The 15,847-nt window shown below is 39.7% G+C and overlaps 1 protein-coding gene and 1 long non-coding RNA gene across 2 annotated transcripts in view; one reads left to right on the plus strand and one right to left on the minus strand.

The window, feature by feature from the left end:
- PLPP3 (phospholipid phosphatase 3) overlaps nucleotides 1-14,590 on the plus strand; it is an 86,241-nt gene extending 71,651 nt beyond the window's left edge. Inside the window, exons 5-6 of the mRNA XM_077333602.1 lie at nucleotides 3,384-3,560; nucleotides 12,691-14,590. Coding sequence (XP_077189717.1) covers nucleotides 3,384-3,560; nucleotides 12,691-12,816 — 303 coding nt within the window. The 3' untranslated portion in view covers nucleotides 12,817-14,590. The remainder of the gene's footprint in view (nucleotides 1-3,383; nucleotides 3,561-12,690) is intronic.
- The window catches only part of LOC143835628 (uncharacterized), a 38,234-nt gene that overhangs the window by 13,120 nt on the left and 9,267 nt on the right, over nucleotides 1-15,847 (minus strand). The gene's annotated exons all lie outside the window — the stretch shown is intronic.

A 15,847-nucleotide genomic window follows, 5' to 3' on the forward strand; every position in this document is an offset into this window, starting at 1 on the left:
GCATGAATCACAACTTTCTCCCTTTCTGGATAAACCAGATTTCTACTACCTGCTGAGGTGACAAACTCCACCTTACACATGCATACCTTGGGAAATTCAGCCCTGATTTCCCCTTTCAGTTAGGCAGGGTTCCATCTTCTTTTCCTTAGAAAGTTTCACCTCACCCTTTGGCTTAATTTGGGAAATACTCTCCCTGCCAAATCACTGCCCTAGTTGACCAGAAACTATAGATTAGCCCTTGTCAACCAAAACCTCAGTATTCTTACTAGAGTATCTCCTGAGAGGAGTTGTTCAGTTCAGGTTTGAATCAGATTTCTCACTGACCAGTCGCAGATTGAGCTGAACTTCCTTCTAACCCACAGCCAGTGTAACAACTCCCACTCAGCTGTGGCTAGCCAGTCACAGGGCCCAGAGCCCATTGCCCAGGCTCATATACTCTAGAGAGGATATTTGAACCCTCACTACTCGTAGCTGTTGCTGTAACACTCTGAGCCTCATTTTCCAGGTGTTATCCATCATGTCACTGCTTTGAGAAGTCTTCCAACAACCGCTACTACATATGGTCACTGCTTTCTTCTCCCTGCCTTGAGTTTGTCATACCCATCTTCTTTATACTATTGGGTTAATACTTTCATGTTGCTGTTTATCGGCCCATGGTAGAAATTGGTCATTTTATATTACTGTATAAATAAATACCACACAGGCGCCTAGCTGCAGTTCAAGGCTTGAGCACAACCCACTTGTAATTCACTTACTGTCTGCTGTAAAAACAACTTAAATTCAGTTGGATTTTTTTACATTAAATGTTTGTTTTCCTTAGCTTGGTTTTATTTTATAATGAAAGCCGTTTGGAATATAAGGAGCACAGAAGAGGGTAATATCAAGGACAACAATGGTTCATGGATGATGAATGGGGTGGTTTATCAACACAAACACAGGATTAGATTTATTAACCCTTCACACACTGTAACAAACATTTGTTTGCTGACTATGGGGAAAATTTGGCCAAAAGAGGGTTTTACATTCCCTTTTTTCAGTTAAAATGTGATTTTAGTAAACTTTAGACATTTATTTTTTATCTTATTTATTTATTGGATTTATAGCCTGCTGCTCTTGAAAATCTGCTTGTGGCAGGTCACACAAAACAATCCATACAATAAAACCCCAATTACTACAATACAGGACAGATGGCAAGAAAACCTTGGCCATCCTTAAAATAGGAAGGCCCTGGCAGAAGAGCTCCGTTTTGCAGGCTCTCCGAGGGGCTGCAGCTCCTCTTGGAGCTCATTCCACCAGGTACGGGGCAGGACCAAAAAGGACCTGGTCCTGGTCGAGGCCAGGCATGCATCCCTAGGGCCAGGAATAATCAAAAAGTTGGAGCCTGCAGAGTGCAAGGCCCTGCAAGGGACATAGGGCAAAAGGAGATTTAAGGAATCCCCGTACCCTGTTATTATAACAAGGCAAAAGATAGGCAGTGTTTGGAGAAATCCCAGCTTCTGTGCCTTTTTTAAAGGTATAAAAGCCCTTCTTGAATCTCAATAAATCTACCATAGGTATGCATCTCTTTGAAATGCCAATCCTCCTTGGCCACCTGTCAAATCAAGTTTCCTATAATCTTGGAAAATATGGCTTAAACTATTGTGCTAACTTTAAATCTGCATTAATCACAACCAAGAAAGCAGACACAAACACTTGCTTAATCACAAATATAAAATACTATGACATACTGCTCCTCTTTCTACCTACTCTATAGTATTATTTTAATCAAAACTGAACACAATAGAACACTCAGCAATGAAACCATATAAGATATTTAATGGAAATATTGGAGCTTTTCTTTTGGGGATAATTGTGATGATTTTTTAAAAAGTCTGTTCTGTGATCTAAAAATATTATGTTTTGTTTATTTCACTGGAACTCCCCAGCCAGCCTGACTGATGGGAAAGTTAAGCCATTCTACTATTTTCCCCTTTCAAAAATTACTTTTCAAACTTGTTCTGCAGCCAGTCTAACAATCTCTATTTCCATATGTTTTCATCAAACATCAAAGGAGAGTCCTGTGGTCCTTTGAAGACTAGATAATGCAGTAGAAGCTTTGAAGACTTGGGGTCCACTTTGTCAGATGCATATGTAATAAAAAAGAGTATTGGTGGTAGAAAACACCTTTGTATGCAGAGCAACATAAATCACTAGTATTGTTCTGTTGCTTCAGACCAACATGGCTGCTCATCTAAATTACTAGTGTAGAGCCAGGGCTCTCCGGAGCTCAGTACTCAGATTCCCATTCAGTTCTAGAGTGTTCTGCAGTCCTATAATATGCCAGGTAGCCTCACCAAGACAATTTCTGCACTGGGAACTTCGCTGCCATGTGGGAGGACAAATCCGGGGTGGATGAGGTGCACCAGGCCAAATGCACCCTTGTGTGGGACCAGGAAGAGGCGGGGCAACCTGCCCTGGGTCAAACTCCAGCCTGCAGGTCACCATGGAACTTCCAGTGCAAAAACAGTCCAAGTGAACTTTTCACCAGCATGTGAAGGCTACCATCAAATTACTCAAACTGTGAATAGGAAGATACTGACAAGTTGAATACGGAAACTCAACAGTGAGTTTCAGACCCAGACCTTTAGCAATGAATTCCTAATTTGATTGCCTGTTATTTAGACAGCTAGTTTGGGGAATTTGAAAGTCTTGTGGTATGCTTTTTATTCTTAAGAGAACAGCAGACACCTAGGTTATCCCCAACATGTGTGGGTGGCTTTTTGTAGTCTGTATTGTAGAAATAAAAACATGTATTATTTATAAAGGGCTGCAATGGCTAAGTGCCATACATTGATTATATTGAAAGCAAGCAACCCTGCCCGCAGGCTTACAACCGTGAACAGGCATGATACAGCAGGTCTAACATAATAGCTATGGTGCCATGCTTACCTTCCCAGCATATATTATATATTGCTAAAGTAAGATCTTACCCTCTATGTAGAGAAATAGTCTATGTAGTCTGGAGATCAGCTTTGGGTTGATAAGCTTATTCAGGCAGGATTTAGGGGAACAGCTTTGTGGAAGAGAAAGATAGGAAGAGGACAACAATTCCCATTTGACATTATTTTAACAACTTGAATGATTGCTGATTGGTTACTGAGGCCATGGTATTACTAACAAAGTCAGTGGCACACCGCAGAGGGGGGAGGTGTGGGCGGTAGTACGCAACTCAGCGCACGCGCACAGGTCACCCAGTTGGCTGCACGTGGAGGAGTGGAGAATCAAACTTGGTTCTCCAGATTAGAGTCTGCCACTCTTAACCCCTACACCACACTGGCTCTCCCTACACCACACTGGCTCTTCAACAGAATGATAATGCTGTGGCTCTCTTCTTTCTTTTGCAGCTGTATTTGCAGGCCAGGTTCACCTGGAGAGGAGCCCGCCTGCTACGTCCTCTGCTGCAGTTTACCCTGCTTATGATGGCCTTTTACACAGGACTGTCTCGTGTATCAGACCACAAACATCATCCATCGGATGTATTGGCAGGCTTTGCACAAGGAGCCCTGGTGGCTTATTGCATAGTAAGTGGGAAATACTATGTTATTACACTGACTTCCTTATGTAGTATACTATATTTATAAGGTAGATCTATCAAGCTTGTGATAAGATGAAGTTGGATGCCAGTGGCACTGTGACAGTCTGCAATAGACAGTGGACTGGATCTAGGGATGCCAGGCTCCAGGTGGGACTTAGGTATCCCCAGAATTACAGATTGTCTCTAGACTACAATGATCAATCCCTCTGGTGAGAATGGATGCTTTGGGGGGTGGACTTTATGGTCTCTTACCGCACTGAGGTCCCTGCTCTCCTCAGAGTCTACCCACGTATGTCCAGAGTTTCCCAACCTGGATCTGGCATCCCTAACTCCCCCATTCTTTGCCAATGGCCTCTCTGCGCCATAAGAGGCTCTTAGATTCTATGATACTATAGTGCAAAGTTACAGTAAATTGGAATAACTGTGCATAGAGTTGCACTGTTAATGTGCTAAAAACAAAATCATACCATACTTTATTTCAAAATCCAAAAATGCTTAAAAAGTTAAAGAGAATGTCATTGTTTTAATTGAGGTAGATGAAAACATTCTTCATCAGATACTGTGGATGATCATAGGACTGTGATAATACCCCCCATAAACATATGTTCAAAGAAGTATCTAAGGTACAAACAGTCCTGGAGCATATTGTTTCTGGGGTGCTGCCATTTCAGAGTTCTTTTCCCCTGGGGATCATAGAGGCCTTTTGGTGATGCTTCTTGTGCAGCCTCTGTCTTTGTTGCAGCCATTGCCATGTAAATTTGGAGGAAGGTAGTAATAGTCTCATGAATTCACAAATAGTTGAAGCAAGACATTTAGGCCCCTTGTTTGGACCCATTTATGTAATCTGAAGCATGTGGGATGCAAACTTTAAGATGGGCTCAGAAACCAAACAACTCCTTGTTTTGGAAACTTAAGTCAAATTAATCATCAAGCTCATTTTGACACAAAAGGGAAAGAAATACCTGGGTTTTATCTGTTACTAGGTAGGATATTTCAGGAGTTTAAAGCCAAGAGAAGGGGAAGCTTTAAGTACAGAAAATAAGTATGGGATGAAGAAAACTTGAAAGATATCTGCAAAGTACACAGTGGCTTTTGAGGTGTAATATCGACTAAACCATAGTTCATGTGACAGATGTTTTCTGTATTTCCCTCCCAGTATTAGGTTCAGTGTATGGAAAGGAACTTTCCTTGAATCCCTGCCAAAGTGGGCATATTACCATGGTAGTTCACATAGGTGAATGGGTAAATGATTACAGCAGTTTTTCCTGAAAGGCTAAACACTTTCAAAGACAGCAGAATCCCTCCCCCAAACTTCTCCACTGGAGCCTAGCTGGCCAAGCTACTGTCAACATTCTCTGAGCAATGTGGTCTCTGATTTCTCAAGTATAGAGTGAAGCCCTACAGAAACACTTGGAACTTAAAGGAACATGCCCAGATTAATGTATCCTTTTGAATTAAATCAGAAAACTTGAAAATATGAAATGTGAGCCTGTTATTTTGATTGGAAGTACAGATAGTTGTTCCTTTTACTTGTGCAAAGATTTGTGAAAAAATGGTTTATCTGAGTCATTATTGTTTTGTCTGTCACTGACTTTTTCTTATGCAAGACATTTTTCAAAAAGGACCAAGATATCCAGGCATTCTAACTCAAATGACTTAGGCTGAGTAGCCTTTGAAATTAAATGACTGGGTTTTTTTTTCTCCCTTGCTGTCTTGAACTGGGAACAGGAGCCCTGGTCTATGTGAGCTTAAGGACCTTGTAAAACACTGTTCAGTGATGTCATTAGTTGCACCAGAGCTTACAAAAATGCTGTGGTAAAACTGTTTTTTACCAGAAGTGATACCAGTCCCCCACCCCACCCTAAGCAGCAGGAATTCAGGAGGCCTTCCACTGTAACACCAGGCCAAGACATAGAAGATCATGGTTCAAATCCCCATCCAGTCTCTCTTACTCAGCTTAGTTCCTATCTACAACACAAGAGTATAACAAGGCAAACAGGGTTGGAAAAAAATTCATATTTTGATTTGCGATCTGTAATACAACCCCTGCTTGCTTTATTCCACAGCATAATTGTAAGATATTTCCAATTTACAAACACATCAATTAATGAATACTTCTCAAACCTTCTGTGACCTTTTAAATTATCCCTGCTGCTGGTTAAAGAAACAATACATCACCCCTTAAAGAAGTTTGGGGAGTTTAAGAGGGGAAAGGCCTCAGGCAATTGTTGAAAACAATGAAACTATTATATCATGGGGCTTTGTCTAGACAATATTAGTGCATGTTGCTTTAAGTGCTTGTATATATACCATTTGTTCCCTGTCATTGTAAAATGCTTTGTCAAATGTTGGGGGTTGGGACTATTCAGAAAGGTAGAAAATAGAATTACACAATTCAGGGTGTTGTAATAAGACAACGCCAATGATCTCAGTGCATAAAATCAAAAAGCTTTTAGCAGACAATAAGGTTCCTGACACAAGAGATGGACGTTTGACCATTTCCTGTCTAATGACAATTTGCAAATCTGGCATTTCCCTCCCCCATCCCATGACCCTTAAACAGATGGCAAGTTTTACTAGGCCAGAGGAGGGGTGAGAATTTGGCCACTATAGGCTGACTTTCCTGTGACGAAGTAAAGCTATTGAGGAAGCAGCTGCTTGAGAAACTCCATCCACATCCAAAGTCCTTCCTTTTTAGCCTGGGGCTCTCCCTCCCTGACTGCTGTTCTTTTGTATGCTGTAGTCCTTAGCCAGGATATGGAAGAGGGCATTGGTCACTGTCTGTCCTGCCCTTGTTCAGGCACAGCACTAGAAAAGGAAGCATAGAGGGGGTGGCTAGTGATTTCCTAAGTCTTTACACGATTTCCTTTTCCCAAAGAATGGGTAAAACATTCAGTTATCTGTTGATTCATAAATTTCCTAGTATCAGCTCCTTGACAATTATTTTATACATTTGCACTTTTATCAATTCATTTCCACTCTATGTCCTTTCTGGGTTAAGTACTTTCAGTTACCATTATATAGTTCCCAGTAGCAGGTGCTATTCTTCCAGTCACTTGGAGTGTCCGATCTTCCTCTGTGGCTTCAGCAGTTCTTTTAAAGGCTCTTTGCATCACTCCTCCCATTTGCGTCCAGTCCACATAACTGGTGACTAAACAAAACACAGGCCACAAGTCCTGTATATTGTATATAACACCTGGTCTATATTTTCAGTTCTAGGTTTTTTCTAAGAGTCTCTCAAAATGTAAACCATAACCTTTTTTTTTTTTGGGGGGGGGGGGGGGAGAAGATCTACAAGCCTTGGAACCCCTCAGGTTCTTTTGTGATTTCTTTTTCTGCAAATAGAATGTGAGGTCCTCCGTCACTTTTCTCAAGTATTCAGACTTGAACCTTTCATACAAACCTGCTAAGGCAACTATAAGGTCTAGGAACTTCACAAAAGGGAATATGAACTATCACATTGAAGGGGAAATGCTCAAGGCAGCTTTCCCCCTCCCCTTCCCATACTAAGAATCATAGTTAAACACTAACTCCAGTTACCTGTTGTATACAAATACAGGTACTTGGGTCAACTAGATCTTGTCTCTTATTCTCCAGTAATCATGATTTTAAGCTTGGCTTACTTAGGATCTTGAGAGGCGAGAGGGCAGAGTAACTCTTATTTAATGTGTGTGCTTCCTTTCTGTGTCACAGCTAAATACAATTATTAATGTGAGAAGGGAGGGGATGAGCAAGTCAGACATACGAGCTCACCAACAGACTGGGGTTGTAATTTTTTTTTTCAGAGTTACTTGCTATGGCTTAATACAAGTAACAACTTAGAATTATAACAGAAGTCTGGTAGCTGCAGAGAGCACAGTGTTGTGAAACAACTATTATCTGGATCTCCCTCAGGCTATCAGAGTAACAGCTGCTAACACAAGGGTATCTTACCATATAGGGACTTTGTGAAATGGGAGTTTTCCACTTCCTTTTCCTGCTGCAGTTCCACTGAGCCCCTTCTGACATTTTGTTGCTCATCGTGGGAACTTTTCTGAGGCTGCATGCTGAATCACAGCCATGTCACTAGATCTTTTTTGTGTTACACTGTTAAGTCAACGTGACATCAAAATAGGTCTGGCCTTTGACTCCCATGTTGTCGGAGGCCTAGTGGCTATGTTGCAACCACACATTTGTCATTTGCCACTGGATTTCTGCTCAAGCTATGAATTAACATATTCTAGCTGAAAATTCCATAGGGAGGAAGAGACAATAAAGAAGACCCATTTGTCTCAAACTCAATGACATTCAAGCCAGGGCTGTTAAGTTTACCCATCATTAAGCAGCAGATCTCTTCAAAAGTCATTTGACTTTTCATCTCCAAGGGTTACCAAAGCTATACCCAGGGTTTCACTTGCATTTCCCAGCCTGAAATAACAAGTGCAAGACAGGCATTTCATACTCTCCCAGCTGATGAAACAGTCTTGTTTTGTTTGGAACTGAAATACACAAAGAATTTCTGAAATCAAAATAAGTGAAGTTTTAACATGAACATCCATCCCCTATCGTACAGCTCTGAAGTGGCTGTTTATTAGACCATGACTTTCCCCCACTCCTTTTCACCTGAATGTCAGATGTTCGCTAAAGATTCGGGGCCTAGATCTTTTCTAATATAATAAAGAAAAAGAAATTGATCAGTTGAAATGCCAGACTTCTGGCTTACAACTTTATGCTGCACATTCCTAGTCATCTACTGTCGAGTTTTCTTTATGGGTGGAGAGCACCTTCTACAGGAAATGGAATAAATCCAAGCAAAAACACTCTGTGCAGTTGCCCTCTCTTTTGTGTGTGTTAAGCAGCTGAGGCATTAGTAGGGTTTAACACACTGTTCCAACCTTAGATGATCGTGTTTCATGATTTCTATAAGTGTTTTTATAACCTTAAGTCTTGCTAAAGTGAAATACAGTTTAAAAGTGGAATTAAAGCTACTACCAGGTATCTGATTTAAAGCCACACACACCATGAACTATGGAGCAAAGGGTAAGAAAGCCAAGATGACACTTCATCCATAAGTTATTCATTTAGAAAATAAGTCCACATTTAATCTAATCCTCATCTGTCACTTGGACCATGCAGCCGCCAACTCACTCCTGCCACAAATTGATTTGTCATGGAGATCTTGGTATGGGATGTGGATATCAGTGTGATTGAAACCAGTCCCTGTAAGTAGGCAAGTAAGAGGCGCAGCATCAGAATGGTCTTCCAGCCCTTATTCAAAAGTAGTCCAGATGAGTGACCCGTCAAAGGAAAGTTCACCAGATATTCTGCAGCCAGTCTAGAAGAAGTTAGGTACATCTATAGACTGCTGATATCAAGGAGACTGAATTAAGAATTAACATCGCATTGAGTTTAGTGGGACTCAGGTGCTCTTTAGAGCTTTCCTGAGCTTTGTCAGAGTTGTATATCTGTCTGCTGGCTCATTTAAACATTCTTTAGACCACACAGCAGCTGCTGGTAGATGCATGATTTGTGTGAAGCTGGGACATCTTAAATCCACCTCAATTGAAAAGCCTGCAGATTATGAATTATTGCATAGGTCTGCATGCAAATACTTATAAGTTTGCACCATGAGAAGCATAAATATTTGGCACAATCCAACCAAAGTTAGTCATAATTAAGCTCATTTGAAAACAATGAAAATGTGACAAGACATCATGACTAAGTTAAGTCTCATCAATTTTAACAGACTTCTATCACAAACTGCTGATAGGCTGAGCCAGTAAACCACAGCTCTTTTTCTTGGTGAACCTCACTGTGTGCAACAGGAAATATAACTTTCTTTTTGGGGGGAGGGGTGGAATCTTGAATAGCTATCTGTCTCTAGCGTAGCCCCTCTGAAATCAACAGAGTCATTCCCACTAAAAAGGGAAATGTAGTTTCAGTGCACGGGATTCAGAGAGAACATAAAATCAAAAGAAATAATAAGGAAGAGATTGATCCTGTTTGTTTTTCTTTGCCAAGTATCTATTTTTCTGAGTATAGTTCTGTTTCCACAATGAATTTACTGCTGACCCCAGAGCCAATATTTAGATGTCAGACTAACTGATCTGGGAACATAGCGAGACAATTGGAAGCCTGAATGCAAACATCTGCATCTAGTAAAATAAGCAGTCTCTTTAAACAATCATGTGCTTTGTGGTGTCTCACACTGAAAATCATGTTCGCCTAACTGGTGGAATCCTGCAATGGATGGAATCCCACAACTCCGATCCCAAATTTCCTAATCCTGCTAAATCTTTTGCTTTCAATAATAATAATAATAGCAAGCATTTTCCCTATAATGCTATAAACCTATACAAGGGGAATATTCGGAGCCAGTTATTTGGTTGTTGTGGTTGCAGGACAGAGAGAAGTCTAGATTTAGATTTTCTACAGACTCCCATGCACCATGAACCAAATGTCTTATCCAACTCCTTTCTCAGAAAGGGGCCGGCACTTCACAACTCCTCGCAAAGCAGTAATAGTGTCTGTTGCACTGCTGCAAGATACTCAATAGTAACCCAGTTAATGATGTGTTATATATGTAAGTACATAAATGGCTTGCACACACAAACTGTGTGAATGTATTAAATGTATGTGTGCATATACTGTGTATATCTGGGGTGTGTGTGTTAGTATGTGTTAGTGTATGTGTTAGTAACTTGGGTTGTTTTGTTTTTAGCAGACTTGCAGTTCTGGGTAAGAGAGGTGTCTGCTGCAGGCAAGGCTGTGTCTGATTCTTTTCCTTTCTAGGTCACATTTGGCAAGAGAGAAAGTTCATCAGTCATGCTAGCTTGATAACGCCTAGGCTGTAGCACTGAAGGAGGATGTCCGAGTTTCCTCTCAGAGCTTTCTCATTGTGTGATTGCTTCTCTGAATTGTCAGATGTGGGCATGTTCACATCCGTAAGAGCACATACGTCATTGGGTATTTCAGGGAAAGGAGCTAGGAATATCTCTTCCTAAACACTTAAAACCTGCTAGAAAGTCATTCTGACTAAGCTTGAATTTACTAGTACAGAGGAAAAGCCATTGGGGGAGGGATGGGAAAATAAGGGAAATACCAAGCCATCCATAGTAATAATTCTTCAGAACTGATTTTTAAGGGAAGTTTAATTTTAGGTGCATTTGAACCTACTAGGGAAATTGTACCTACCCATGTGAAGTTTTTTTTTTGTTATTAAAAACTTTATTGATAATTGACAGGAGACAATCTCAATATAAACCTTTTTAAAAGACAGAAAATTGGATATCTTTTCAGTGTTCCTTTCTCTCACAAACTTCCTTATCAAGTAATCTCTTTAAATGAATATATTTGACTTACAATGGTAAAGAAAGCTAATATTAATGGGTAAATAATATAAATCAACAAGGGAACAAAGAAGAAGAAATCAAAAATGTAAAGGAACTTTATATGCATGGGCAAGGATTAAATAATAGCATCCGTTGAGTGTTCATGGATTATGACACATTATCACTCATAGACAAATCTTTCTCAGTCGTAAATGAAGTCTATGACAGTAGTTCTCAATCTTGGGGACAGGACCCCTTTGGGGGTCGAACGACCCTTTCCCAGGGGTCGCGGCAGGCCAAGCAGTTTGGCCGGTGGGGCGCCATCTACACAACAGCTTTGCGGGGTAGATCAAAATAGAGCGTTCATCTGTGTGGAGCGGCAGAAAAGAGCAAGATCAACGTGATGGGACAAGAGGCAGAACTGAACTGAGAAACTCCTGGGGAAAAATAATTTATATACAATCATTAACAATGGATCTTCATGCCATTGGTCAGTTTTGGTTTAAGTTTGGTGAACGAACACTTGCATAATTTTATGGTTGGGGATCACCACAATATGGAAAACTATATATATGGTCATATCACCTGCTAAATTTTTAAGAAATTTAAATATATATATTAAAATTAATTAACACTCACCCATTCAAAAAACCCTTCCAGGGCTGTCAAGAAACTCCAGACTTCATGAAACCCTGGTTAAGAAAGTCTGCTCTATGCTCTTTAACATCTACATGAAACTGCTAAGTGAGATCATCTGGACATTAGGGCTAAACTACCGCCAATATATGGCAACACTCAGCTCTATCTCATGTTTCCAGCTGATCCCAGGGACACTGCAGAACCCTTTAGCTGGTGTATGGAGGCAGTTTTGGAGCTGATGTGGGCTAATAAACTGAAGCTTAATCTTGACAAGATGGAAGTGCTATTAATGGGGACAAGGTTAGACTCAGTATTTAAGGTAGAGTTCTGCATAGGGTTCTACCTGTGTTGGATAGGGTTGTACTACCTTTGAAGGATCAGGTATGTATAAGGTGACCAGATTTTAACATTGCTAAAGCGGGACACCATTGACCGGGGGGGGGGGTTCTTGATTAAAAATTTGGTCTATATGGAGCAACAAAAAGTTTCATAGAACGCATAGAACACAAAAATAGTATTGTAATATATATATATATTTTTAATTTCAACATAAGTACAATTTTCCAGGTGCCCCTAGATATCCCTCCAAAAGTGGAACAATCTTGTCACCTTACGTATGTAGGACTACAGCTGAATAAGAATGTGGCAGCTGTAGCCAGGAGTGCCTGTTACCAGCTTCAACTGGTTAGTTAGCTGTAGTCTTTCATGGGCAGAAAATATCAGATCACTGGTTACATTGAAATTAATTTACTGCACTGTGAGTCTGCCCCTGGGAAATGTTAAGAAACTTTAATCAGTACAGAATGCTGCAACCAGGATGTTGATTGTAGTGAGTCATAAGGACCATATCATATTAGTCTTGGTCTATCTTCACTGGCTACTAATTTGTTTCTGGGCATAACTGAAGGTGCAAGTATTTACTTCTGTTCTGTATGTATTTTTAACTCTGTTTTTCAGTTGTTTTAATAATATGTTTTCAGGAGGAGGGCTGATTTTAATGGTTTTAAAATGTAACTTTATCATGTATGGTTGGCCACCTTGGTGGCCATTGACAAGGCAGAAAGGCAGGGTAAATGAATAAATAAATTTTCAAAATGAATGGAAATGTTTAAAGCAAGAGGGATTGATCTATTTAATGTAATCATCTGTTTTTCATTGTATCCATAGGTGTTTTATGTCTCTGACCTCTTCAAACAGAAAACGAAGGCTCCTCTGCCTCCCCCTCCAATCCGGAAAGAGATACTTTCACCTGTGGATATCATTGACAGGAATAATCATCACAACATGGTGTAAATGACTGACAGATTTTTTTTTAAAAATGTTTTGTTTTTGCAAAATGACTGCTGACAGCAACTACCTGCTGCTCTCAATCTCATCAGACAGTAGAATGTAGGGAGAGACTCTTACCTGACCAATAAGGTCTTCCTTGGTGGCCTTTATATTCTTACAACATTTGCATAAAATGGGTGTTGTTTAACTAAGTCTAAGGCAAAATGACAGAACAATTCAAAACAAGCAGGAATTCTAAATGTGCAATTGGCTGAGTGTTCATGTTGTAGTGAATGCTGAATTGTTCATAGCTTAATGAACACTAAATGATTCTAGGAAACTGGCCATCTCTGCATTTTTTTCTCACTATGATGACTTCCAATTCCTGTTGAGAGCGGGGGGAAAGAAAAGCAGGGGGAAAACCCTCACCATCCTAGACTATAGCACTGCCTATCAGATATAAGCACTGATTCAGGATTTGAGATCACTTTCTAAGACTAATCTCTTTTTTTAATTTACTTCACTCCATACTGTGACTTAATGGTTAAGAAGAAGCTTGCCCAATAAGATGTTGCAAGGGTTTCTAATCCCACTACACAAACCTTGGGGAAACATGGGGACTCAATTCTCCATTTGGTACATAACACAAATCAGGGTGGGTTTCCTGCCCCCCCCCCCCAAAGCTATAAACTTTCTCATTTCCCTTCCCTGTATGACACATTCACATTTTATATTCTCTACATATTAAGAATCAGAGAGCAGGTTAGACCTGTCAAATGCGGAATGCTTGAGAAGTGCTGGACCCATATCTTTACATGTATATCACCATCAGTACTGTATGAAATGTCCACCCAGCATAGAACTTGGTTTATGTCCTGGTAAAATCTTCCTCTTGTTGCCATTGATGTACACAAATTTCTAAAGTGATTTCTGAAGAGTTGAGGGCCAACTCATTTTAAATTCACAGAATGTTCTTTTATTAGCCAGTCTGTCTTGTTGATATATGTTAGCACTATGGGATCTGGGCTTCAGACCTGTTTAACATGGATCCTGCAAATCTGGGACAGACTGCTGGGCGGAACTGTCCTAGTACGGCACTCATTGAAAACCCTCTCCTTCTTTTCCATGACCTGAACAAAAGGGATTGTTATAAACTATTCATTAGACACTAGGCCAAATGCTGCTCTCAGTAGCACCAAGGGCACATGAAGAAGGTAAAGAGGAGTAGCCCTTTGCCCAGCAGCTCTCATTCTAGGCTTTTAGAGAGAATTCTCAAAAGACAGATGTTTTTTAAAATATTTTAAGAACTGAATAGTGAATGCTAATCAAGCAGACTGGCCTTTGCACAATCTTGTCATACAGAATCCGTCCTATCATTTCAATTCTTGCAAGCTATGATTTTATAAATATATATAAATATTATATAAATAATGTATAAAACATTAAAAATTAACTATGTAAAATATTATTTCTGAAACAATTTTAGATATATCCACTATGATTATAAACTGTGTTTTGACCTGTGTTATTTACATTTTGCTGCTTAAGAAAAGCATTGACTTAATTTTTTATAGTCGACTAAAATATTGTAGTTCTGTGGTAGCAATATTTTAATGAAAATAACAACTAAAGACAATTGTATAAAATCATATTAAATTGTCTGTATTTTTGTAATGTTTCTTTTTTTGTAAAAAGAAGAATATGCAAGATTTTTGTAGAGTACAAAATTAAAGTTTGTATTTGCAAAAACATTGCTGTATAAATGTGCTTTATAAATAAATGTTCTGGGCACAATTAATTCATCTACTGTGAGCTCATCTTCTGCGTTCAGTTACTACTTAGAACCTGAAAACAAAAGAAAGTTGTCCTGGAAGGTCTACACAGAAGAGGCATTATACACATATCTTCAGGATCTTGAAAGGGTGTGCACTATACAGCTATATGACGAACTGTTTATCATTTTATTATGTTGTTGACATATTGAATTGGGAAAAAATAACTCAAACGGTCATGTTCAGTAACACGAACATTTGTGGGACACAATGTATGAGCATTCTTCCCTCATTTAGTTTAACTGAACATGGAAGATTGTAGCCAAAAGCATTTCAAGAAAGCTTTCTCTTTTCCTGGACCAGTGGCAGACTATTCCATAGTAGGAATCCTGGGCATTGTGCTGCTGTGGAAGGTATGCCTGCAGCAAAGTCATAGTATTAGTCCACAAAGTCATAGTCCACTAGGTAGCTGAAAGTGCCATCACATTGCAGCTGATCTATGATGGCCCTGTAGGGTTCTTGCAGTAAGATGCATTCAGAATTGGTTTGTCATTGTGAGCCTGTATTGTGACTGTGGACTTCTTTGGTGGTCTCTCATTCAAGTACTAACTAGGGCTGATCTTGTTTGATTTCCAAAATCTGATGAGATTGGGATAGCCTGGGCCTTCCAGGTCAGGGCATAATCTAATTAAGTACATAAAAGAGAGATATCAGTAGAATGCAGAACTTCAGAACAGCACTATTCTGGGTCTTTCTTACTCCTTTTAGACCTAGCTCCACTGATGGGGAAAAAGGGACAGTGAGAAATTAAAATTTGCTCCCTGTAGGGTAGCAGATCACTGTACTTGTCTCTATTGGTGGTCAAAAAAAAAAGGAAGAAAGGAACTGTGACCAAAACAGATCATGGGCCTGTAAAAACTTGCTGCCAAATCTGAGATCATTATTTTAGTTAATTTTAAATAGATTATCATATTATACACATAAAATTGTCATTACTATGGTTGACAAGACATTAATTTTCACTACTACATAGTAGATGTTCACTACTACATCTATGCAGGAGAAAACTGCCAATAACAGTAATGGGTTTTGGGCTACCAAGATGTTGGAAGATATGAAGGTTGAGCCTCTTTCAGTGAAAGCTTATCCAAACAGCACCAACTCACCAGAATTTGAAGACTATCATCACCCTATACATCCAATTCCTGGTTCTAACTTTCTCTGTTCATCAAACCTTCCAACCACAGACAAACACTATGGAAACAAGATTTTAAAGGCATTCA

This window comes from Paroedura picta, chromosome 4 (genome assembly GCF_049243985.1).
Source record: "Paroedura picta isolate Pp20150507F chromosome 4, Ppicta_v3.0, whole genome shotgun sequence".
NCBI lineage: Eukaryota > Metazoa > Chordata > Lepidosauria > Squamata > Gekkonidae > Paroedura > Paroedura picta.